The 26,253-nt window shown below is 42.8% G+C and overlaps 1 protein-coding gene across 1 annotated transcript; it reads right to left on the bottom strand.

The window, feature by feature from the left end:
- Positions 1-117: 117 nt before the first annotated feature.
- On the bottom strand, positions 118-25,569 carry ESYT3 (extended synaptotagmin 3). The gene is made up of 22 exons (XM_041473613.1): positions 25,534-25,569; positions 24,560-24,694; positions 23,995-24,071; positions 18,774-18,840; positions 18,088-18,177; positions 17,028-17,083; positions 14,428-14,548; positions 13,315-13,488; positions 12,696-12,778; positions 12,246-12,294; positions 11,522-11,611; positions 10,599-10,661; positions 10,435-10,503; positions 9,180-9,245; positions 7,814-7,900; positions 6,824-6,973; positions 5,871-6,304; positions 4,743-4,832; positions 4,084-4,215; positions 2,651-2,756; positions 2,141-2,190; positions 118-1,251 (listed from the first exon to the last, which is right to left on the bottom strand). Exons 2-22 carry the CDS (start codon positions 24,656-24,658, stop codon positions 1,215-1,217), a joined length of 2,190 nt encoding a protein of 729 aa, XP_041329547.1. The 5' UTR covers positions 24,659-24,694; positions 25,534-25,569; the 3' UTR covers positions 118-1,214.
- Positions 25,570-26,253: the final 684 nt, after the last annotated feature.

Genomic DNA, 26,253 nt, shown 5'->3' with positions numbered 1-26,253 from the left:
GTTTAAGAAAAACTTTAACTACTGTCAACTGGTCTACTCAATCCCAGAGAGAGGCCCAATATACTCTGTATCAGTGCAGGAAACTGAACCTAGCACAACACCAGACAAATTCTAGCCATTTTTAATATTGCTGACACAGTAAGTGTGAAGTAAAGATGCTCTTACTGCCATAGCCATCAACTTACACAAATGCTCAATCTTGGTTTTCTGGAGAGCCTCTTTTCAAATGTTGTTCGCATTTCCAGATCAGTTTGAGATGGGAAACATTGTTACTCAGTGAGTATTCTCTCTGATTATGGACTGAGGCAGACTGGATTAATGTAATCTAGGCCAAAAATACTTGAAATTTGCTTCATGTGATGGTTTGAAGTTACCATCGTTGTATTTCAAAAGTCAGTTTTAGAAAGGATTAGATCAAGTCTCTTATGCAAGACAATTAGAAGTTTATTGTACAGAAACAAGTACACCAAGCTTCCAAAAATATTTTGCCTCAGTATTATTAAAGCTTAGTTTACAAAAGTTTGCTGTTCCTCAGACAGAATCTGGGTTTACAAGATTTTGAAATGTACTGTAACAAAGGACAAAACCAGTTAAGGCGTCACAAACTAAAACCTTAATGACATCCTGGTAAGGTCATCTCCCTGCTTTTGGAAGCTCATTATTTACATGCCTGCAGCCACAGTCAGCTAAGGTACTTCTGAACAGTGGACTACCAACTTCTAGTTTCTCAAAAAAAAAAATAGCTGTTAAAGAGTTTCTCTTTTAAAAGATTCTGTAGCCCTACGGCTGAAGAATACTGTTTCAAAATGTATTCTTTTCAAAGTACGCCACTGCCATGTTAAAACAACATGAACACGTTCCTAGGGCCATCAGACTGCCAAACAAAGTAATGACACTTGGCTGACAGTCTAAAATCTCCCCAGGCACAACCCTTCTTTAAGAGAGGTTTCACACTTAGAGGTCCTTTGAGGCGGGGTTTGCCAGAAATAGCAAAAATAAAGGACTTATTCTTTAAGGACAAATTATTCCCTGTGTGGGGGAAAATATGTTTAACTTCAGTGAGAACTAATCCCTGAATAGGATCATTAAATTTGCATGTCCTGAGCTGGAGCCTGCTTCAAATTAGCAATGACAGTGCAAAACATGTTAATTACAAGAGATATGTACATCCATATGAAGTTGAAAAATTAGTAACTTATGTACATGAGAAGAAATCAGATTTTCTTGCGTCTGCTCCTTGTCAGCTCATACCTGCAATACAGACACAATAAATAATTACCATAGTTGTATAGTAATTCTTAACATTTTTAACTGGCACAGTAGAGAAAATCTGGGCTGCTTTCTTGCTTCTGCTTCACAGGCAGCACAGCAAAGGAGGCTCCAGAGATGGCCTCAAACTTCACCTGTTCACCAGAAACTTTGGGTGCATCCTTTTTTCCTCTTTCCATAATTGCCCTGAGACACATACACAAGCTGGCCAAGGAAATGTGGTTTTCCTATTGGAATATTGGCTCACTGCCTGTGCAGATGGCAAGCTCCTGGACTACCCACACTGCATTCCTCAGGCTCCACTGAAGGAGAAAGAAGGAAGAACTCCTGCCATTTACTAAAGACCCAGAAGTGAAAAAAACACCCAAGCCTGGTTGTTCTGCTCAGACCAGGAACATACAAACCTCAGAACCACAATGAATGTATAAGCAAAACTATAAGTGGCTTATTATAATAGTTTCTATAAATGCTTTGTAATTAAAGTTTTATCATACATATATATTGCTGATCAGAGTATTTAGTTAAGATCTTTATTCAAGTTAAAATTTGTTGCAAGGTTACTTTAATAAACAAAATTCTTTTACTTATGTGCCCCTGTGGCTTTTATGGCAACTTTAAATATGCTGAGGACTATAATTGACACAGGCATCTCATTAAAGCTGTCTCACAGGGCAGGCACTGCACAGCCAGTGGATTAACACACAATTTAGATAGAACTACCAGATTAGCTCAAATTAGTCCTGCATTTGCAGGTCAAATATTCTCGCTCACCCAAACACAGCCCAGTTACCAGCACTCACTCCCACAGCAGTCATGCAAGCTCCCAGCAAAGCAGTGGGCAGGGTTTGGAAGCATGGAGATGAGAACTTACCATTGGGCAAAACCTTTTATTAAATCCTCCCGGGACAAGTCAATGCGCACCTTTAAAAAGCAAATTTTATTTGTTTGTAGGTTATTCAGCATATAAATTGATTAACTAAGCTACCACTCCTCCCACGTCAGACCCACTTTCCAGCTGTGGGGCTGCAGCTCAGGCTTGAGGAAAAATGAAGCTTCCCACATTCCCAAGATAGTGTAGGCATGAACCAGCTCTGTTTCCTATAGCACTACTTGGAAATTTATCTGTCACTGAAGAAGCAATAGCAGTTTACTTTTCACAGAATCAAAGCTGTTCACAGAAAGTCAAAGCACCCTTCTGAAATGAGACCACACAGCTCCCACATGGATACAGCCTCATTTGAAATTAAAATCTGGCAGAAAAAGATTGTTTCCAGATTGCCAGTCCTATTGTTGAGAATCAGTTACTGGAGCCACTGGATTTCAGGAATAGCCCAGAGTGTTCAGTTCTGTTATATCTGTAGTGGAGATTCTTTAAACTTACTTTCCCCAGCTCCTTCCTCTCCTGTGAAATGAATGGCCTGCTGTTTTTCACTGCAATGTCCAGTGTCCTTTTCTTGACATTTTCCAAAGACTCGAAAAATTCAAACCTTGAAATAAAGTTTAAAAAGAAGAGACTTAAGGCAAAAATTAAAATCCTGTGAGCACCATTGGGCAGAATATAGTGACAGAGTACAGCATCAATGGCCAGGACTTTAACAGAGAAGGAACACACAGAAAAGGCAGTTCTAGAGTGAGGTTTTATCCACATTGCAGAAAACCTCTTCCAGACCTCATGAAAGATGACAACACTGTGTTCATACTGTCCACCATGCCAGGGGGAAGGAGGAAAACTTGCATCCATGATGAAATGCCATTTAACATAATTTTCACCCCTCCATGGAAGATGAGCATGTTTTCCATGCAATGTTCATTACTCAAGAGGAAATAGTCATGAGCCAACCCCCCAAGTTCACAGAGCAGCCTTGCACCACACCAAGAACAGACAAAGGCTGAAACCTGTGGCAATTAAATTCTTAGTGGCTCTGACTCAAGCCTCTGGCACACATGGCTAATGTCAAGTGAGTTTTGTCCATGCTAAATCACTCCTGTTCTGCCCACCTGAATAGCTTTTCCTCAAGTTAGAGCTGTGAAACAGGTAACGTGTTTTGGAGCTAAGCATTATCTTTAATTGAGGATGTACAGGATACGTCACAGTACTGAGGATTGGGAAAAGGAGATGCTCTTCCAGCTGCTGGGATGGCACTAAATCAGTGCAGTCACTTAAGAAGAGGCATAAGCAGAATCCTCAGCTTTGGTGTTTTGAGTGTTAAGGAGGAATATTTAAAAATATTTTCTCCATTTCTGACTTATACAGAAAGGACATAACACAGGAAAAATATAAGCCACCCAGGATCACCCAATTCACATATTTAATCTATACCTTCCTCTAATTATGGAATTAAAACCACCTCTCAAAAGAGCTCTACTTCTAAGGATTACTGTGTTTGGGTTTATGCAAAATACATTCCATTCCAGTGGCAGAGCTGTGACACTGTCAGCAAAGAGGTGGCAGCATTTTACCCTGCTCCCACCAAGCCTTGATGACAACATCCCCCTGTGTGCCCAAAGGGTGCTCCAGCCTCAAAAGGCTCTGTTTTTCTGCCTTGGACCAGGAAAGATGTCAGAATAAGCATCAGGCAAAGCAGTGTGAACAGAGCAGTAGGCTCTGGGAGGTACCTGAATGGGCAGATTGCCTCTGCCATGATAGGGAGTTAAACACAGCAGGAGAATGTCAGTTTGCAAAGAAGCAAATGCAGCCTGGGGGCAGGGAAGAGGCAGGGAAGAAGGAGTACCCTTCTTCCGGGGGACTTGCAACACCACAGGCAGAGATCATAACTATTCCAACCATAATAACAATAATTTACATTTTCTTACTTCTCATCGTATTGGGGGTTCAGAGTTTTTTTCTTAACAGAAGTCTTCTTCCTGCTTGTCCATCTTCTGTCTGGAAGCAGGTATATACGAACATATGGATCGACTCCACGATTGGAAGAGGGTACCAAGTTTCTGTTAAAAGAAAAACACACAAGCAAGGCAGGTTCTCTCACTGTGTGTTTTAACACCTTGGCTCTCTTGGCATCAGACCAACCCTTCACATGCCAAAAATATTCATTCCAGGAGTTGGAACATAAGCAAATAAAACTTTAAGATTGTTTAGTTAAAATCTTTACCCCTGAGGGTGTGGCCACTTATTGAGGTTCCTAAATTAACAATTACATATTCAGTCATAGGTATCAATCCTTGTCACGATGCCTATCTCAACACCCCAAGACACACACCAGTTGTCAGTACTGTCCAGAGGAAATTTTGGGTGGATGACAATGGAAGCATCTCTACTGCAGAGAGCACAACTCACTGGGTTTTCTCCCCGACCTGCTGCTGGCACTGACCAGAGCTGGGCACAGAGAGGCTGCACAGCTGGAAGCCAGCCAGTGCTAAGGCATCTCCTGCTGCACGTGGCTCTGCTCCAGCTTTGCTGGATGACTGACAGAGCTCAGAGAGCTCTTCCCTCTGTGAACCATCACAAGTGTTACCTGCAGCCGTTGACCAGCACGACGAGGCTCTGCCGGATGGAAGCGTAGCGCACGGTCAGCTGGATCTCCCCCAGAGGCATCTCAGTCCCACTGCAAGACATTGCACAGTCAAGGCTTTTAATTTGACCACTGAGCAGCCCACAGCAGACTAAAACCAGCTTTCAGGGCACCATCCTTCTCCCTGGCATCCTAAGGTCCAGCTGGACCACAGAGGTTCCACAGAAGCCCTGTCCCTGCCTGCTCTTCAGGTACCCGATTTCAGTCCCACAACACAAACTGCCAAAAAAGCCCCTGTGTGGCCCACTGTAGATGGAGCAGCAAAGCACAGGTTAGCGTGTCACATATTCCTTCAGGAATGTCTCTATAGGCAAAATGAGACTTTTTCATATTCCATTCTGCATGTTATTAAAATGGCTCAAAATCCAAAACATTGCTTAAAAATGGTTTAAAAGCAGTTTATAAATTAAGCCCTGCTCAGAACTAGAAAATTCACCAGTCACCAATTCACCAAACTGCAGCTGGAGTTGAGTTTTATGTTCATGTTTATAACTACTCTGATGGTCTCTTAAGTGAGGTGGATCTTTGTAACTTCTGTTGATTAAGGATTCCACAAGCTCCATTTTGTGCTCCATGAGGGACAAATCCTTCTCTCCATCCTGCCTGACAGAGCAGCCTCACATTGAGCACTGTGGGAAGGACACACACAAACACACCTATCCACAAAAACTTTATCCACAGCATTATCAGTCTTAAAATGTCTTGGATAAACATATTCAGAGCTTTAAGCAACCAGAGGTGTCAATCAAGAGTTTAGGTTATTACGGAAGTGGGATGTTCAGACTTCGAAATCCTGTTGCTAAATGAGTGTTGAGAAGCTCTTCAACAATATAAAACCAACACATGCAGCACTCTTAGGAGAGCCATAGAGTGAATACTTTCCCTTTATATCTGCTCTGACAGTGCCCTGTAATTTACTTGGCTGTTGACTGGAATACCTAGGTCAATTCTTTGTAAGGTGACTTGAGACCCAACACCCAAAATTATTCAGCAGCCTTGAATTCACCTCTATGCAACAGTAACACCTAAACTTTCCCAAGAGAAGAACAATTCAGCTGTAAGAACACCTACTTATGAATGTCCAGATTGCTGCTACTTAATTCAAAGCAGGAAGAAGGCAGGGACCCCAGTGAAGTGACACTGGGTGCCACCCTCATTTCCTGCAGGACAGGCAGTGTGGGCACGGCCGCTGCCCCGCTGGGCAATGCTGATGGTGGGCCATGCTCTGGATTTTGCTTGCCCTCTGCTTCATCAAGGTCAGACACAATTTCACATGGTACAGGGGCTCCTGAACTGTCTTTAGCATCCAGGTCTTCTCCACTGTCCTTTTTTGGCAGAGATTCAAGTGCTGCAGAGTCTTTGCTCATGGGAGGTACTTTTGAAACTTGTGGAGAGGAAAACTTCTGCTGGTTTCCAGCCTTCTCCGTGACATGCACGGGACCTAGCTTCGAGGCATTGACACCAGCCTTGACTCTTTGTGGATCAGGTTCTTCAACATTCAGTGCCTAAAAATCACAAGGGAAGACAGTGAGTGCTGCTCCCACAGCACCGGGGTGAATGCCAGCATTACCACCCAGAAGGAAATTTCACCACAAAACTGTAACAGCAGGACTCTGCCATTAGAGATGAAAGGGGCCCCCGGGATTCACTGTGGTGTTCTCTCCTCTCATCCTACTGTGTTTGTACTGAGCAGTGTATAAACACTGATCCAGAGCATGGTGAGGAAACAACTCCTAAGCATCAGTGCCGATTTCCCCAGCTTACATTTTCTCAGTCCAGCTCTTTATTTTCATGAGAAAATTTTCAGCCATGGCACTGCACTAAGTTTTATGAAGCCTCAGGGATACCTCTCAACTCCACCATACACTCCTAATTTCACTTAAGTACCTTGCCACACTTCTACTTTCTACTCAACTGTGAAGCAAAGCTGCCTTTCTTCATGCCCACCTTTCATCTCTTTTGCCTGGTTACAAATGGATGCTTCTGCAGGGGAAACTGAGTGAATATGGGAAAGAACAACTCACCCGCAGTACAAGTTTCATCTTAATGAAGCTGTCTGAACTGGAATGGTCCAGCTGGAATCTCTGATCCAGAGTCATGTTTGGGTCCTTAAGTAAGTGGGAGAGACATACCACTGAAGTTCCCAGGGCGCTATCCCGCTCCTTGTCTTTTATCTGGGGGATGGAAGAAAACAAAAGTTTTTATTAGCTGGCAAACTGGGAAATGCACCACTGGGAATGCAAAAGCAAAGCAAGAAGGTATTTCAGATAGAAAACAAAATTAGCTTATTTGCTTCAGTATGGTAACATCCATATGGGTGATGCCATTATTTCAGGAGTGTAACAAGTTAGTGCATTTGGAGTAAAAATTCCATCTTTAACTATGCACAGAAAGAACTGCTTTAGCAGAAAAATCATGCCCTGAGATTTACTTGATTTTCCTTGCTCACTTTGAGGACAATGTCCTAAGCAGCTGAGATGGTTCTAAATCTTTACATGTATTTTAGGTAATAGTTTGTTTAGCCTATTTAACCTCAATACACCTTCCAAGTTCAATTCCTTTCTGTATCCAAGTGACCAGCCACAGAACTGGCTGGGGCTGCAATGCTGCTATTCCAAGACAGGGTTGCTTAACAAGCCAGAACACAGAGGTGAAGACACAGGGCTCTGGTTGAGAATCATGAAGGCTGCAATTTCTGACAAAATACTGATGCCTTTACTACACACAGACCTGTATGGAATGTCCTTTCCACTTTACAGCCAGAAATATTCCACATTTTGAACTAAGATATTGCACATTACATGATGCTAGAACAAAGGTAGATACCAAAAAAGGGAGATGCCACTGCCACCTAATACAGAATTGTCTGTGCAACATATGCTTCTTCCATCTTTCAGTAGGAGGAACCCAGTATGTGACAATCCCACACAGAAACAACCAGCACTGAGCTCCATAGAAGAGGTTTCTTCCTACAGATGTGCAGTTGGTCTTCAAAGGAAAGGCTTTTCTCTCACCTCAATGTGGAGTGACTGGGAATGAGCACTGTGGACAAAGAAGGTGAAAGCCTGGCCCCACTTGGGATCTTTGCTGAAATTGCAGGTCTGCAACAAGAACATGCATTAGCTTAGTCTCTGAGAAGCAAAGAATCCATGACATTGATCAACAGAGAGGGCCATGGTGACCCTAACTGATGCTACACCCCAGCTGTACAGAGGGAGTGGAAACTCCAGGTCAGAAGCATATGGAAGTGAAGTCTTTGGCACAAGTTCTTTGGGGCGTGGAAATGCCAAAGAACAAGTCTGGTGAGCTGCAGTTGGCCCCACCAGCGCTGCCTGGACCAGCAGCCTGCCTCACCTGCAGCGAGGCACCGCTCCCTCCCTCCCACCTTCCCACCCAGGGAGAGCCAGAGCACTGCTTCCAGCCTGCAGCACTCTGAGCCAGCTCCCAAAGCTCCAGTTGCTGGCAGGCAAGGGCAGGAAAGCTGGAGAGGCAGTTTCAGGGGTGTAGAACTTGTGGGAAGAGTAAGAGGGCACAGCCTCAGCACCATCCACTTCAAAGTGGAAAGAGCATGGAAAGCACCCATGTGGGGACTGTGGCTGCTCTGTAAACCAGCTGTCCCTGCCAGGCCAGGAGTGCTGGCAGCAAGTGGAAAGGAGCAGGGAAAGCCTGGAAGCCTGACCTAGCTTAGGAGAGGCAGGTGAAGTGGTAGGGAAAGGGAAAGCCACAAAAGGTAAAAATGCAAGTAGAACCCAATTTCTAGGTGGAGCAGGTGGAGGGAACAAAGGAAAATAGGTGCCAGTCTTGTATGCCCGTGTGTAGCCAACGGGATTCATTCTTATTTGCTGGGAGTCCAAAAGACCAAAGGGCTCATTCACATCCAGCTGCAGGGTGGTGAACATGGCAGTTACTGGGAGGCAGAGCTCAGCTGTTGCTCATACTCATGAGGCAAAAGCAATTTTTAAATAATGAAAAAGGAACTGGAAGTGAAGTGGAGGAGATGCAGATACATCTTGTCCAGGTTTAAAAACAAAACAAAAACAGCAAAGACTCTGAGGAAGGAATAAAAGCCAGCTTGATGCAAATGACACTCTGCTCTGAGAAACCATGAGCTGGATTGGAGACTTACAGAAATAGAGTGTTTGGGCCAACATGAACTCTTGGACACAGGCATGGAACTACACACGTGTACAGCAGCTGAACAGACACCGTCCACAGCTCGGTGACACAGTGGTTCCACTCCCAGGCTCTGCACTATCACTGCAAGTACAGCTCTTCACATCAGCTTCACAAGAACTCCTTTCCTTCCTAGGGGATACCTGGGGACGGTCACCCATAAGATGTAAAGCATCTAATGAAAGCAGAAGAATTAAACAGCCTCACCTTACTCTTCTGAGTCTTGTTCCCAACTGTGAGCAGGACAAAGGAGGAAGGTTCTCGTTCCATCTTCTGTAATTTAATACAAGGAAGAAAGAAGAAGGCAGAAAAAACATTAAGAAATTTATAGTTTTCAGAAAGCAATACCAAACCACTACTCTTACTTGAAATAAGTTGCTGGAAAACTGACAGTATTTTCTCCTCTGAGGAGTGTAACACACAGGAAAGCCTCCAGCAATAACACAGCAGTCTTACTCTCCACCATCAAGAGTACACACTTAAGCCAAAGCTTTATGTATATAGGTTTCAACAGGTGAGCAGTTAAAAATTTGTCAGAAGCTGGGAGGAAACAGAGAGGAGAGCTGAAGGCTCAGTGGGAAATCTTGATCTTTCCTGACTGAACCAGGACTTTCAGAATTGGTTTCCAAGGTTCAGGACTTGCTCCAAAGCAGCTGGAAGTGAGTCCTTGGCATCAAATAACAATTCCTGTCTGGAAGCAACAATACTGAACCTCTTGCACCTCTTTGCACTAATGCTATAGAAGCTAAGGCTGAGAATCTGGTCTTGGCACAACACTACATACAAAGTGCACATAGTGAGGTCCAGAATTAAGGATTATTGACTATGATGTGTATCACAGTGCTGATAACTCATCTAAATTGTAAAGATGCTATTCTAGGAGAGGAGCTACTTGGAGAGAATGGGAAGCTTTCTCCATATCTCAGAGCTGTACTTGTGAGTAGCCTGTTCAAGAAAGAAGGGAGACATTCTTCCCTATACCTGCCATTCACATCACAGTAGCAAAATGCAGTATTTGGGGGAAAAAGTAAACAGAAGCTATGAGAGAGAAGGTATGAATGAGAGCCAAGGGGGGAGGAATCTGGTGGTCAGGTCTCCAGTGGACAGAAAAATTACCACAAATGAGCATATTCCTCCCCGCTCAATGTCAAGCTGGAACAGCTCAGCAAGGGAAGAAAGAGCAGCAGCAGCAGCAAGGATATTATGACTTAGTCTGATATCTGGAGGCACTCTTTTGCGTAAGAAAGAAAGACAACCACACACACAAATAAACATTTCCATGTTGCATTCCCACTTTGGCCTCCTAGACTTTCACTGGGGTGGGCTTTCAATCACAATTTTGAACCCCTGCTCACTTAGATTTTGACAGTGGAGAGACTATTTCTTTTTAACCACTGCCAGTTTCAGTTCCTATAATCCAGAACCTTGTTTAGCAAGTGTGGGAGAAGAATATAAATTTTACCTTGAGGTACTTGTTATTTTTTATCTTCTTTGTTCCACATTCACCATTCGAATACTCAAAGTGGTTTTTCTGAATTGGTGAAAGAGTATTTTAAACAGTTAATTTGTTGTTTTTTAAACAAAGGAGGTTAGGAGTGAAGGCTGCTGCACGGGGCTCATACTTACGGGGAGGTTGAAGGCACTGTCCAAGTAGACAATCAGAATTGCTGTAGACAGACCCTTCTTATCCTGTAAAGGCAGGGAAAGATAAAACAAATCAAAACACAAAGTAGTTATGGTCACCCACCATGGACAATGCAAAACAGCAAAATTCCAAGGGCAGCTTCTGAAGGCTGAGCAGCTCTCTGCCTTTCTCCTAAAACTTGCAATTTAGAGGAGCCCAAGTCAACACAGCATGACAGTTCAAAGCAGACCAGTAAGAAGATGTGTAACTCTTTTCAATTCCCTGCCTTTAATGTTTGTCAGCCTCTCAGTGCAGAACTGGTTGGGTTCCTCACTGTAGCAAGACACCTAAAAACGTGTTCAACCACATACATCAACATGAATCCAGTGTCAGCAGAATGAAGCCTGGGAACAATTTTATTCGCTTCAGTGGAATCAAATGGTTTTGCTTGGTTATGAAGAAACAGCCTCTTTGGGAGACGGGCTTTATCCAAGCAATTCTGCTGGACAAACTACACACCATTTGGAAACACAGCCCTACCAAGCACCAGTGCTGGGTATTTGCCTATGACTAGTACAGATTATTTCAGGGGTCCAGGATCCTGCACAAATCCTAGATGAAGAGGGAGGAAAAAAAATTGTGAAAGAAAAGAACCCCTGAGAAGGCACTTTGCAGTGGGTCAAACAAAGGTTTGCTAATTCAAGCAAAAAGAGCTACCAGATTTGAGTTATTCCTGAATTACCAAGGGACCTGGGGCAAGCAAATGCCCTTCCTGCAGGAGCGGCAGGGAGGGAATCACATCAAAACTTTGCCAGACAAAAATAAACTCCTGCGAGTCTGCCTGGGGTTTCTAATTTTACACACTCCTTTGTTGATGACTGGACAGGGATCAGAGCACCTGAATTCTTTAAGCAAATACACTCACCTCATGCAGCTTTTCTTGGTCCTTTACCAGTGAAAGCCACTCCAGTTTTAAATGCAAGTGTCCGCTTGTCGTCTTACTTAAGGGGAACCACTACATGGAGATAACAAAGAGCAGCTTGAGAACTGACAGGCAGAGTAGCTTTCATATATGTGGTGCACACTCTGAGGCTTACACACAATAGACAACATGAATTTTACTCCAAGCACCTTAGCTTGCATTTTTGACACTTAAACTGTAGCACGTCCACCTACTTAGGTACAAGGCAGAAGAAAATTAAAATAAGATGCCCATGAACAGGCAAAGCATGTGGATATTTCCAACCAGCAGCAGCACAAGACAGGCACCCTGGCATTGTTTGTAGAGTGCTGGGTTGCAGGGTAAACCACAGTAAGGTCAGATAATTTCTTCCCTCAGCAAACAGCCTGCTTCACCAAACTTTATCTGCAGCTTGGTACAAAACATTTGGTACACACGGGACACAAAGTATCAACAAGATACCCCAATGCTGGCTCAGCATAACCTCAGGGCTCTCTGGGGTTACCAGCCTGTTGTAAAAATTGTTGTAGTGGCTACTTTGGTATCATCTTTCTGTGAAAATACCACAGTGCAAGTGTGCAAGGAAGCTTTAAGTACAGGAAACACTGAAGTAGCAGGTGAGAAGCACAAATGAGTGCATGTAGGCATGCACCACCAGCCACATTTAGAAATAAGCTGAGATCTTTACCTCATCAACAGTTCTGTCATTCATTACATCCACTAGGCTTATCAGCAAGCTGAAAGGGAAAAGCAAACATTTCAATATTGAGGTATACAGCACAAACCACCAAAAAAGCCCACTCTCAAGAAGTTTCCAAATAAAAACTTCTCCACATTACCTGCATATGTGTGTGCAGGAACACACCTGCACTCCTGAATTCTCCCCCTTGAAATATTTCCAAAACTAAAATAAATTTGAAGTAAATCTCAACTAACTATGACTTCTAATGTCTTCCCAGGATTCCCACCCTGCAGGATGTAACCTTGTCCAACATTAGTTGCACTAGGAACTAACTAGGTGGTATTAATATCTGGGCAAAGGGAATCACTTTCAACAGTATTAAACTTCCAGTATGAGTAATTCAGATGTCCCACAGCAGAGGCTACTGGACACTGATCAAAGGTCTTGTTAATTTACCTGCCCATAAAGTCATCTTTATCTGGATCTTCATCGTACAAATCCACTTCTAAGTCCTGACCAGGCACTTCATGAACAACAAACTGGAGGAGAAAGAGGTATTGATTAAAAATAAAAAGCATTCACATACACATATTCAGGCTCAGGCTGTGGACAAGAACAAGACACTTGACAGGTGTCTAACACATGAGGGACATTCCCTGTTCTTTCTTATGGTTAAATGCATAACAAATACAATTGATTATAGGTGAAAACGTTTCACATTGTTTGCTTGTTTTTGAGCTACAAGTTAAACCCCTCAAACTGGTATCCCTAATAAGCAGAGAGGAATCAATGCTAGAGCAGCCTGCAGCTGCACAGGCTGATGCATTGATTGGTATTTAAAGCAGTGCTTTGCACCTCCTCCAAAAACCCACACATGTAAATCAGATCAACCTGAATGACATTTCAAGTTTACAATGTAAATTTGAACTCGGTTGAGGGACACAAATGCCTCAGCCAAGAAACAGGGAAGTCCACCTGCCTCAGTGCAGTCAGCTAAGAGAAGGTCCTGCAAGCACAGGGATGTAAATGGAATGGCTGTATCTCCTACAGATGGAAAAATCAAAAGGTTCAGTACCTCAAATGTCTCATTCCAAATGGGATTAAGATCTCTGGAGACCGTCTTGCTTCGATACTGCACGGTGCCCACGCGGAGGAGAGCGTACGGATCAGACTTCCCCCTGATGGCACCAAGGAAATTGTCTTTCTGGACAAGGTTTTCAGCTTCTAACAGATGAACCCTTATTACTCCCTGAATAAAATAAGATAAAGAATTGGTCATGAAAATGCAATCTTTGGATAATTATAATATGCTGCCTCCTAAAACTGTTTATTTCAGGCAGCAAGGGTAGTCACCATGACAGTTCTGCAAAGACACATATTTTGATGCAGTACATTTCCAATGACAGCTGTAATAAAGCACTTCTTCCACCATTTGCTTAGAGGGGGAAAAAAAAGCCCCCTTAAAGAGATGTAAAATTAAATCTAGATAACTGTATAGGAAACATTATTTTTTTTAAATCAGAAATATACATATGGACACAGCATTACAGCCACAGTCAAATAAAGTGTAAAGATCAACTCCCACTGACTGAAGGAGGAACTAAGCACTCACTGGCAGGTTCTTATTTTATTGCACAGGAGCCATTCCCTTTCAATTTAGTGATTCAAGTTTGCAACAGGGAGCATGCTTTTGTCACTCATTTATATTTATCCTCATTAGTATGTGTATTGATATAGAAGACCTGGATATGTTGAGTATTTAGGAATTTTTTTTTCTGTAGCAAAGGTATGTCATCCTCCAAGTTCCCTATTTACACCTCTTCACAGCATTAGTAAAAATATTAAATAGCATGACATTTGCTGCTTATGTATTTATCCTCTCATTTGCATGTACCATAAATCTGCAGTTACAGACTAAAGGTTGAATTGGAAAATGAGCTCAGAGTACAAACAGACTCCTTATGACTTGCAGAGAGGGTAGGAACTCCCAGTGCCCATGTCTCTCCCTCCCAAATGATGAACTATCCAACACTGTTTTTATATTTCAGAAATACTACCTACTGAAAGCCCACAGTTTAGGTTGAAAGAGCTGATGCAGCATCCAAAGACACTAAGCTTGGATGCATTCACATAGTGGCAGCTGCACACTCAGGTAGATAAACACTATGTCACTGAAAAAACAACTCACCTGGGGGATAGGGAACCTCAAGTGGGCAATGTTCATGTTCTTTTTCAGAGGCACTGTGATTCTGTTGGGTAGCACCAGCCGTGCAGCAATGAAGTCTTGAATTAGTGAGTCTGACATTACACTGCAGGTGGGGGAAAAAGGCAACCTCAATCTCCACAATCAGTCACAACTCAGAACAGGCAGGCAAGCAGAGGAAATGGGCATTGCAAAGTGAGCGGTGTGGACTAGCTCCCCCCACAGTATTGTCAAGAATTAGAACAGGACAGCCAGAGAAATGGTTGAGTCACCATCCCTGGAAGCATTTAAAAGACCTGTAAACGTGCTTAGGCACATAGTTCAGTGATGGGCTTGGCAGTATTAGGTTAATGGTTGGACTCAGTGATCTATAAAGATCTTTTCCAAAGTTTATGATTGTATGAAAGAGATGCAGAGTGGCCATTCAACTTCAGTTTAGTGGTGCAGGTTTGCAATAGGAGCATCTCTGTTGCAGGGTGTGAATTTGGCTCACCGTTGTAAATGATGAATGGGAGCTCAGGCTGTGTGAAATCTTCGTGCACACACCCAAACATGTCAAACCCAAGTGCATTCTGGGTTTCCTTAGGAATGACACCAGAGATGGACAAGGGAGAAGGGAATCAGGAAATTTCAGCATTTCACAGGGGGCTCAAGGCCTCGAGCTAGTTTGTTTTTAGACTTAGAAATGGCCACAGCACACACTGCTGCCTACTCTTGGACACCTGCTGAGACCTTTTCACAAAATTGAAGCAGACAGAAACATCAAAAAAAAAAGCCAAGCTCATTTCTCAGATGAGGTTCTGGATCTTGGCAGAATTTGCACTAAGAAGGAAAATTTCATTTGAAGTAACTGGAGATCACATTGGCTGAATTGAAGACACTATCTTGGAGTTCAAGGAGCTTTCCAGCCTAATTACAACTTGCACATTTTTAGCTTTTCAGTTCAAATCTTTGCTTTACAGCGGCTCTTTTTGTATGGCAGGTATAAGAAGTATATGGCTATCACAGATGTCCAAGTACTCTCCAGGTGATTAATGAGGGGATTTCAACACACCACTACAACCTGGAGTGAGCAAAAAACAATATTAAGAGGAAAACCCAAGAGCACCAGTTATCTGAAAGACTCATCCTCTTGATAGATCTAATGCTTATAAGAGTATGACTGTGTGTAACAAAATTGTCCCAATTCACAGAGGAGGCTGGATTCACACATAAAAAAACATAAGGAAAGTCTTCTACTCCACATGGTAAACCAGGAACCTTGGTCAGGCTCTTGGCTTTCCTGTAAAAAAAAAAAACCCCACAGGAATGTCACAGAATTGTCCCCTCTCTCAAGACTCAGGGTACACCCAACTAAACACAGCTTGTATGTGAGGACAGACGACTGCATCCAGTTTCTTTGCTATCTTAAGTGAGCCAAATTCATTTGACAGGGAGGGCTCTTGTTCAACCTGTACTTCAGCCCATTCATGGTCAGGCATGTTTTGCTCCCAGCTTTCATTGCACTGCTGAGGAACAAGCAAAGGTTTCTGTGTGCAAATCCCTGTGGGAGAGCCAGGCAGTAAAAATTTAGGACATCAAATTTGCACTTAATTATATGAGAGGCTGTAGGCTGGAACACCTACAGGCCTTCTCCATGCAAGGATTAGGGAAACCAAGTTAGAAAACAGATTAATTCCTCTGATAAAAACTGGAGCTCTCAGGCTAAACTGCAGGGCAAAAGGCCACTCAGGCCTCAAATTAAGAGAAAAAGGAAACTTCCTCTCATTCAACATCAAAAGCCTTCAGAGGATCTTTAACGCATGAACTGGCACCTAAAGTGGCCAGACTCTTCCTATGAGTCTGCAAACCATGAGCTGCAGGGGAGCAGAGAGGAACAGAAGTGTCTGCATTTGCAGTGAAAGGGAGAAAGGCAATGGCTGTGTAACCCCATGTATTTTCCTCTTGTGCAACAGAATTTTCTCCTTACACTAAAGAGCAAGGACAAACTGGACCCCCAATTGGCGAAACAGTTTGAAACAATACTGAAACCCACTAGGATTTTCATCCTTGCTGTACGAGTTCTGTGTATGTCATACTAACCCAAGAGGCACTGGAGAAGAGCTACAGCTAAAGGGTGAGCAGACTACATAGAAAGAAAACTTTTCTTCTTATAAATCTGGTGCAATTCTCTTTATCATGGATTGTACTTGAGTTTTTCAGAGGGACTGCAACACTCTGATACCTTGCCTTTTTACACTTCACTGTAAAGAAAAAAAAACCAGTCTGCCAGTCTAAACCTACTTCATCTACCTTTGCAAATAACTAGCACATGGGAAACAGAAGGGCTTGTTTTTGAGTTTATAAGTCATTGTTGTTTGGGGGCTTTACTATTTCCATCCTAAATGTAATGAAGTGATTGAAACAGTTTTGAGAGAATAAAAAAAGAACCCTCCTCAGGTTTTGCCACAGCCAGATACAATGGGATGAACATCAGCACAACACCTTGCAGCCCAAGCTCTCAACAACAGCTTTGGTTGCTCAAGAACTACATCCCAACTTAAGTAATTTTTCAAATACTAAAGTAAAGCAAAGTAGACACTCACTTAATTCCTGGGACATCCAGAAGGTTGCTCATGCCTGCCCAGTTGATTTCCAAATGCTACAACAAGATAGGGGAGAAAATATTATACAGGTCTATTAAAATTTATTTTAAAATAAATGTAGAATTTAGAAGGGAAATGCTTCCAGAACAAAGCCAGACGTCTAAAGTAAGGAAAACCTGCACCACCAATTGCATCCATACATTAGAATCAATGGCTGGTATCAATTCCCTTATCTATTTTATCTGCCATCCTGAATTGAGGGTATCACTGGAACTTAACCTGCAAGAAGAAGGAAAGTCATCCTTCAGCCTTTAGCAATGGCCACTGGCACATGCCCTGGGGTCATGAAGGAAATTCAGCAATTCTATTAAGACTTTGAAGTTGTTTTCTCATCCTTTCACTTTAGGGGTTGGCCCATACCCTGAGGCAGAGGGATTTACAAATACCACCGGTTTCAGGAGTCTGTATTCCTATTCCTACAATAAACAAAAAGAGGTTCTTTCATGTGCTAAAATAATGCTGCTACATCTAAACACAAAAACACCTCATTCAAGATAAAAAATGTATGACTTTCATGAACTCAAGCAGAGCATAAACCACAAGCAAAGCTGTGTGCTGTAAGATAACTGCTTCTTACAAGACTAGAGGGTTTCTCATATTTTATTAAACCGCAATTGAGTACAAGGGACATGACCTTAAACAGGCAAGCTTTCAAAAGACAACATGAATGGTCTCCAAAATGGCTGCATTTAAAATCTGTGAATGAGAAGGTAGAGCAGCCAGAAACTTTGGAGAAACAGCTCCTGTGCTGCCACCATAAGACAGTCCTCCCATTCTTAGAGTGAAGCGAGTAACTGTTTAGGCACTACTACAAAAGTATAGAATGAATTGACACCCTCCCCGAATTCAAGGGGGACACTGAACAATTAGGAATTTGTCATTTAAGCACCTGAACTGTGAGGTATTCACAGTTTTGCAGTTTGGGTTATCAGTGATGGACAGCTCATGTCACTCACTGAAGACCAAGAAGTCTGCAGAGAGCAGCTCACTCCTGACTCACCGGTTTCTGCATGAAAAACAAGGTCACTGCTCCAACAAAGGGCGCATCGGTTAGGAGAGGTTCCAGGATCACCCGCAACGTCCCATACAACTGCAAACAGAGCAGGAAAGCTCAGGGTTAAGGTGTTCTCATGGTGCAGCTTCAAAACTGTGAGCTTTTCAGTGATGGAGATAATTTTAGAAATTCTACTTGAAGTAATTTTATTTAGAATTTTATAACAAAAAACTTTTCCCCCCAAACCATTGCTACTGATATTAGGCAATGCTTTCTGTGCTTGTGGAGTCTCTCTGCAATCCTGCCATACAATGGAGCCATCTGTCTACTAGCTTTCAACATTCCAGGAACAGGTTCTTGGTTTAATCTATACCAGTTTACGAACATCATGGTTCTTCTGAAGTTCTCTACCAACACTCTGAGCTCCTCTGAACTCCAGTGGCAGCTGCTGGCCCACACATAGTCCATGCTCCAGCATCAACCCTGTTTAAGAGTCATTCTATGAAGCTTAGAAGTGGTATCTAAGTGCTTTCCATGGAAGGCCTCATTTCTCCAGCCAAGAACAAGGAGATAAAGCCAATCATTCCAATCCTGATAGTTGCTAGTTTCCCAGTTGTCATGACCTCCCCACAGGGAGATGCTACCTCTTGCCCCACACAGCCCTGAACAGACAATGTTAGCACTGCACGCACCTGTACACCTTTCACGCCAAGATTAAATTTCGATATGTCCATGTGAATCTCACAGTCCCCTATGTAACTGAAAGAAAATTCTCACATTATTCCACAGTTTGCAATAGTCCCATGAGAAATTTGGGGCTGTACAGAGTATAAATGAAATCAGTTTAAGGATTGACAACATGATCCCACAGGCAGAGATGGATTTTCAAGTGACTGAAAAGGGGAAGTTGAACAAAGGTCAGATCTTTCACAAGAGAAACCTTGCAGTCAGCTGGGACATTGATGTATCTGCAAAACATTGAAGCAACATCTGTATTTCCAGATTACTTTTCCATTCTTAAGACTGGGGGTTGGCTGGAGCAAGCTGGCTCCAAGAAGGGGACCAAGATGCTCATTCAAAATTCAAGGTCAGAGCCATTGCCCTCTTGCTCCCTTCTCTGCCAAAAGCCTGATCCCACCCCACAACCTGGTGACCAAGCTCCCAGGCTGGTGCAGAGCCATCCTGCCATTATTTATGGGGTTCCCACCTGGCCCAAAAAAGCCCACAGATCACCCACGCCCACAACCCAAAAACTCACCTGAAGGACAAATTTATGACTAAAAATAACCTGGTTTCCTTGAGGCTGAATTCAAAGACATCTACTTAGATCAGATTTTGGTCAGTTGCCATGGAGAACATCAGGCTTCAAATAAAGCAAATGCTGAATGCGGTACTTCGGCAATTTGGAAAGCACCTCAGACTTTCATAAAAGTACAAACATCACCTTATGCAGAAACCAATAGCCACTCCCCAGGGAGCAGAAGTTGACAGATCTGTTGATGCCTCTGGCAGAAAACAATTGAATGGAGCTACCAAGTTCCCTTTCAGCCCCCTGAGAAATAGCTCTGGCTGCCGACACAAAAACACCCTGCAGGTAAAGCAGGGTGTAAGGTACTGCAGCAGTGAATGTGCTGTGCTTGCTGCCTACATGCATAACTTCACTCCATAATCAAAGGAAAAGGGCAGGAGTTCTGCTCTGACCACATGTATTTGGGCAAATAGTGCTGCAGTTGCCACAAGTTCAAACTGTAATTTGCATATAGACAGATTCCCTCCCACCCCAAAAAAAGCCTGCCAAGAATGTGCAACCCTGTAAATTTGCCTCCACTTTTGCAAGCAAAGTCCTCTGTATATTTGTTTACAGGTAGTCACCTAGCAGAATTTCAGGAGCTCATAACACATAGAATAAAGCCTTTAATGTTAAAGCATTCTCATTTCTTATTTACAACCTCATAAACCATGCTGAAATTAACACAATGTTTCTTAAAAGCTAGTGACATAATTAAACTTATTTTATGTTTGTTAACTTCTACAATTTTGACATTATCTTACAGGTCATTACACTGTGTGCTAATAGAGCATTGTTACAATAAAATTCTAAATAAGAAGCCAAAATTAGTTCCTTAATTTGCACTAATTAATCCAAGAGGATTTAAGTCGGCTTTTGCAAGTGTCTAACACAACACAAGTAAGAGCCGTGGTGTTTTACAGCCTTTCTACCTTTCCACACAGTCAAAAACTCTTCCCACTCAGTTCTAGACGTCTCTTTTCTCCAGTAAAGATGTCAGAGAAGTCTTATCAGAGCCTGAGCCTTTAATTAGCCTTATGTCTGCCTCATACAGGTATCACCCCCTTCCTTGGCAGGAAGGATGAACTCTTTGTTCATTAGTTTATTCCTCATTTCCAGTCCCAGCTGCTCATGCTTCCATCTGCTCCTCTGTGCAGCATAACCTTGCTGCGCTCTCTGCTGTCCTGCCCCACCACACCTGAGCCAAACTCAAGCCTTGACACTTAAAAGGCTGAGGCTGAGCCCCTCCACCCTCCACAGGACTGTGCTCTACCCACCTGTGGAGGGTGGAAGAATCACCTGTTTCTCTCCTACACCACTGTTGCACAAGGTGATGCAGATATGTCTGTGCTGTGGATGAGAACCTTGCTCAAGTGCAAGTATCCGTGTCTGTTCTGTACTTGGCTGGAAATGCAGAGCCCAGTGTTTATAATACAAAGGCAATCCACTGGCTGAAGGCAGAGCTGCTACCAGAGCTGGCAAGTTTAACTAAGCTGGATGTCTGCATATCCCTTTAGAAAAAGCCCAGGCAATTCCCTGCCTGTAAAGTAACTGCCCAGGGGCCCCATCTTCTCATGGCCCCCATGCAGAAAGCCCTTTGGCCCAGCCTCCTCAAGTGCTTTGTAACACAGACCAGGCTTAGTCTGCCTTTGCACTTAGGAGATGAACGTGCAGAATTACACAAAGTAGAGAGATAAGAAAATGTAACCAGGCAACACAGGGTATGAGAAAAGCTAGATCACCTCTGCCTTTCCCCTCTCCCTGTCCAGTCAGGCTTCTAGGCGCAGGTATCCCTTTTTGCTTAAGACTGACCAGTTTCCAAAATGCTTTCAGTTTCTTCTAAGAGCCTACAAACTCAGTTATCCCAAACTCCACTAAAGCTCAAAGTATTGTTGCATGTTTCTTTTGACTTCTTTCACCAGACAGAGACTGTATTTCCAGCTCTCAAAATTTGACAGGAAATCAGAGATTCTCTTCTAAGAGTAAATTTTAATCAATGAATTTTTATACATGCCAATTATTAAACTATTCTCCTATGACATCTCATGTACTGTAAATTCTACAGAAGATAATGCAAAAGAAAATTCAGAACGTTTCCAATGAAAAATGCTTGTGAATACTAAATCATATTAATGAAATAGGAAGAAACTGGATTGCAAGGTGTTTTCCAGGGAGGTAATAGTGCCTTCAAATACTTGCAAACTCTGATGATAATAGCCTATGATGATATGGCTATGCAGCAGCTCAGGCAGCTGCAAAATTAGTGGAAAGGAAAGCAGCTGTAGGAAGTCAAGCAGCTGCACTTGGACCACTCCCACTTTGAAAAATGGAGTATATAGTCCTTTTCCATGGGAGAAAGTCAAAACTATAACAGGACAGTGCTCTACATAACCATTTCCAATGCTCTGATGCTACAGCCATGTAAGCTGCTGTGAACAGATTTAGGTAAAGCAGCTTCTCAAGTTCTTTTGGTAACTTCACCCAGTCCCAGATCTCCTGCATCCCTGACTGTGTTGACAACTACAGCCCATACAAATAAGGGACCTCTAAGCCCTATCTTTCACACTTCCCAAAGCAAAGGATGCAATTTGTGATATCACAAACTTATCACAGAGGAAAGGAAGCTCCTCTGCACAGAGCCCATAGAAGTGAACCATGGCATTCAGTGCTGCACCATGTTGGTGAGATCAGGAGCACAAGGTGAAACAAAGCCCTTCATGGATCACATGTCTATGAGTGGCTAATAAACTACACAAATGGTTCCATACAGACTACAAAGGAAGGGTAAGAAGGAAAGGTTTTTTCTACTCCTACCCTCTTCCTGTATTTTCTCCATATCAAATCACAGACTCTGGGCTTTAGCAACTAGTTGCCTTCTTGATAAAACTGGAGGAAAAAAATCTGTCCTCCTGTAATATTGAGAGACTGAAAGCAAGAAGCATTTACAGAGCACTGAAACCTAACCCAAGAGTCACTGTGGTGCCAGCAATGCACAGTGCACACCACAGGCATCCACAGCACTTCACTCTCTTCTCCAGTGCTGTGATGCCAGCACACAGCCCTGTAAACAGATCACTTAAACCTCAACAGCACAGTGACCAAGAGGTAGTGAAGGGAGCCTCACACTGGGGCAACTCAACTCCATCTCCTCTAAGTAGCAAAAAAACCTGTTCTATTGGTAATCCAGAAAAAGGCAGGGAAATAATAGCACTGATCAGAGATTTGCCTCTCCCTGTCCCTGAAAGCAACACACAATCTCCTGCAGACACTGCAGGATGCACAACACAGCTTAGTTCAGCTTAGATGTAGACATTGATGCTAACATATGAACACAAGTGAAGCTGAGGACTTAACACAGCCCTAGAGAAGAGACCCTCAACAGAGAGGGAAGGCAAACCCACACTCCTGTGTGAATACAGAAAATACTGGGGTTATCAGATGGGTTAGGTTATCAGCACGAGGAACAGAAGTGCTTGGCCAGTTTGGAGATGTTGATGGGTCTGCCAGAGGGACAGCAATACAAAGGTGGGGGAATCCCTCCGCAGAGGTTTGTCAAAAGACAGTGAAAATGAACATGTGGGAGAAGCAGTTTGGCATAGAACAGCAGCAATCTTCTGCAAGGCTTAAAAGGCATCAGATCTCTTAAACTTAACATAGAAAGCATGAATGATTTGCCAAAGGCCCTAACATTGACTTGGGTATTACAACAACAGCACTGAAACACCTGGCTGAAAATCAAGCATGTGAATTTACAGGGAGCAGTGATGCTCTGCCAGGGCTGGGGGTGCTGCCATGGCACTGCCACGTTCAGCAGCAGGCACAGTTCTGAGGAGCTCTCTGTTGTTGCCAAGACAGTCTGTAATTTCACAGCTTTTTTCTGGCACTACCACTAAAAGCCAATTTATATTAGGCAGCTCAGTCACCCACTAAATTTACAGCGCTACAGCAGCATGCAAGTGGTAATTCCCCCAGCAATTCCCTTCTCCAGGGCTAAACCTGGAGAGAGTTTAGCTCTGCAATGACTCTGATGTTAACAAAACATACAAGCTCATTCAAAACAGCCTGGGAGGTATTAAATGTTTTATCCAATTTTGTTGTTGTTGTTGTTAATAGAGCTAGAGGCAGTATTCTGCTCAGAGAATAGCTGTAATCAAAAAAGCAAATGTGTTGGAAAGCAAATGACTAAAATAGAGGATTAGTCTAGAGGAAGGAATTAAAAAATAAATAGTGCAAGTAGCTCTGGAAAAACTGGAGAAGTTGGTCTGATGAGAAGCCACAGTGGGCAAGACAGACCAAGCACCTTCAGACCTGAGAGCTTTCCTGAGAACAGGAAACAGTTTGAAAACTTGGGTTCTCACTGCCATCAATGGCAAAGCCAAGGGACACATTCTTATACCCATGGCAGTCGTGATGGGCCAGAGGAGGTAACACGTAGAGCTGTGCCAGTCATTTCTGGTCTACAGGCTGATGCACATTTCACTTCTGTAACTACTGAGGACATCCAGCTGGGAGACAGATTATCTCACATCATTCTAGGCTAATCTTAGTACACCATGCCCAGTCCAGCATGACACATACACAGGCAGTAAGTTAAGAACCATCAACAATCGATTATGCAATGTTACCAGATCTGCAGGTCCAGGGTAACTTGTCTTCTATCAATTTCTTTGGTGTAGGCTTTTATTCCATTAATTCTAGGGCACTGAAATAGAGACAAACAAGATACAACATAGTGAACATCTATCAAGCTAAGCACAAGTGAAAAGTCCTACTCACTTTGATGAATTTGAAAATTAAATATTTGCAAAACTGCATGTAAAATATGGGTATACCATGCTTTTTTTTTTCCTTTAAAGACGGAACAGCCTTGACAGTCCTCAAACATAGAGCTAGTTGCAAGTAGCCCTAGGCCATCCTGCAAGCCTCAGAAAGCACTGAAAATTCCTGCTGCAAGGGTACAACATAAATAGATATGGATATGGTACTTTTTTCTATCTGCAGTCCCAGGATACTGACAGCAAGTGGGAAGAGATGTGTGTCTTTCCTGTACAATCCTTCCTTCATGGTGAAGATGCTCAAGTCAACATGAGGAGGGAGCAAAGCTATTACAGAGCTGAACATCTCACTTCCCTTGCATCTGAACTTTGTTGAAAAGAGTGAACCACAAGAGTTACAGAAGATTCCCACTACCTTCTCGCCAAAGTGGATCTTGGTAAAGGTGCATGTTTTCAGATGTACACTCTTTGCTCTGATTTTTGGTTCAAGAACTTCTTTAAATGTTTTTTCCATAATTGTTCCGAAGTATGGCCAAGCCTGCACAAGGACCTAAAGAACAGCAAAAGCAGGAACACACTGAAGATTCTTTGAGTAATACACCTTTTGCTGAGAAACAAACACACCCATTACAGAATCCTGGCTATTAATATCTGTCCTTTTAAAATACCAAGTCAACTTTGTGCACTTAAGTTATCCTTATGGAAGGATCCATCTCTGTTCCTCAGAACTGGAATTTGTTTCAGGAACTGAAGAGTGAGTTTTCAGTACCATGGAGGCTGCTTCTAACCACAGGAGCCAACAAAGCCCACAGTTAAATTTCTTAAGTACAATAATCCCTAATTACTCTAAAGTGTCACAGTGTTCCCTGGAGTTAGGTTTATTTAGAGGATTGAGATGAGCTTTTACATAAAAAAGAAAATTTGCTAAAAAAAAACACCAAAAAAGAAGATAGTCACTGATGCTAATTTGCAAGTTCAGCTGTTTTACTTTGAGAGGTTGACCACACCTGCTGATGGAAGCATTTATCTCAGTGCTCTCTGGAACCTTTCTGGTAAGAGGAGATACCACTAAGTTTGCTAAAATAATAATAACATACACATGTATGTATCCATATGTACAGACAAACACTTGCTTTTTCTTTTTAGTCTCAGAATGAAGTGTTGTTGAATTTATCCAACTTGTATCAACCAGGCTCACATTAGCTCTCAACCTCAGTGGCAACCCCACACTTAAGTGACTCCATACTTCAGTATAGACACTGATAAAACTGAACTACACTAATTTGGTAGTAATTTGATAACTTTCTCAGATTTGTCCCACAGGGTTTGGATGAGAGGGATGCAGCTCAGAGCAGGTGGCCTCATGAGCTGGAGTTCAGAGCTCCTCACCTTGTTCAGCCACTCCACTCGTTCAACATCAGGGAAGTGAACCTGGATGCAAAGAAAAATAAAGTGAGTGCCATGTGCCATCTCTTTGAGCACACTGCAACACATGCAAAAGATAGCATTGAGTGTGGAACAAGTGTTAGAGTAAGCTGAGATGCCTCTGCCCTCATACATATATCCTTTATAATTTACTACCTCCTTGAAAAATTGTAAAATGCAAAGAAGCCAGTAAAGAATAGTAAAAGGCAGAAGAACCCACGTGCACTGATGTATCAGTATGCCTCTGGGCACATTTACATGATTATAGCAAGTGTCACTTCCTGTTCATGATGTAAAGCAGCATTAGATTTCTCATCCTTCTCTTTGTCATGCCTTGGGAAGCCACGAGAACCTACTTCCCTTTAAGACCATGAGCTGTGCAGGACCTGTTTCCTGTACTCGCTTGCCTCAACCAGGACACCACACTTTGGAAAACAAGAACCTGCTTGGGAAACTCAGTGTATTGGTTGTGGCAGCATTTCTCCACTAATACCAACATGGTGCCAATGGCTTCAGGGAAAAGAAGTGTAAGAGTTCAATCCTGTTAGCATACACTATCATGTGGAACAGCCCAGTGTTTTCATTTCTCTGAGCTTTTTAAGATGGTAAGGAGAAATTAAAATGAAATAGTCACTTATACATCATGTTTTCAAGTTGGACACACCAAATGCCAACAAGAAGCGT

The sequence above is a fragment of the Pyrgilauda ruficollis genome, unplaced genomic scaffold (genome assembly GCF_017590135.1).
Source record: "Pyrgilauda ruficollis isolate IOZ18807 unplaced genomic scaffold, ASM1759013v1 scaffold3, whole genome shotgun sequence".
NCBI classification, from domain to species: Eukaryota; Metazoa; Chordata; class Aves; order Passeriformes; family Passeridae; genus Pyrgilauda; species Pyrgilauda ruficollis.
The sequence above is the reverse complement of the archived record's forward strand: the minus strand, read 5'-3'. Positions and strand labels throughout refer to the sequence as shown.

What these genes read in the sequence shown, in the direction of transcription:
- ESYT3 (XM_041473613.1), bottom strand. Translation starts at nt 24,658, where the DNA reads ATGGAAAAAACATTTAAAGAAGTTCTTGAACCAAAAATCAGAGCAAAG. An exon ending in CCCAGTCACTCCACATTGAG is followed by an intron (nt 6,974 to 7,813) that starts GTGAGAGAAAAG and finishes TCCATCCCCCAG; the next exon opens with ATAAAAGACAAGGAGCGGGA. An exon ending in AGAGGAAGGAGCTGGGGAAA is followed by an intron (nt 2,191 to 2,650) that starts GTAAGTTTAAAG and finishes TGCTTTTTAAAG; the next exon opens with GTGCGCATTGACTTGTCCCG.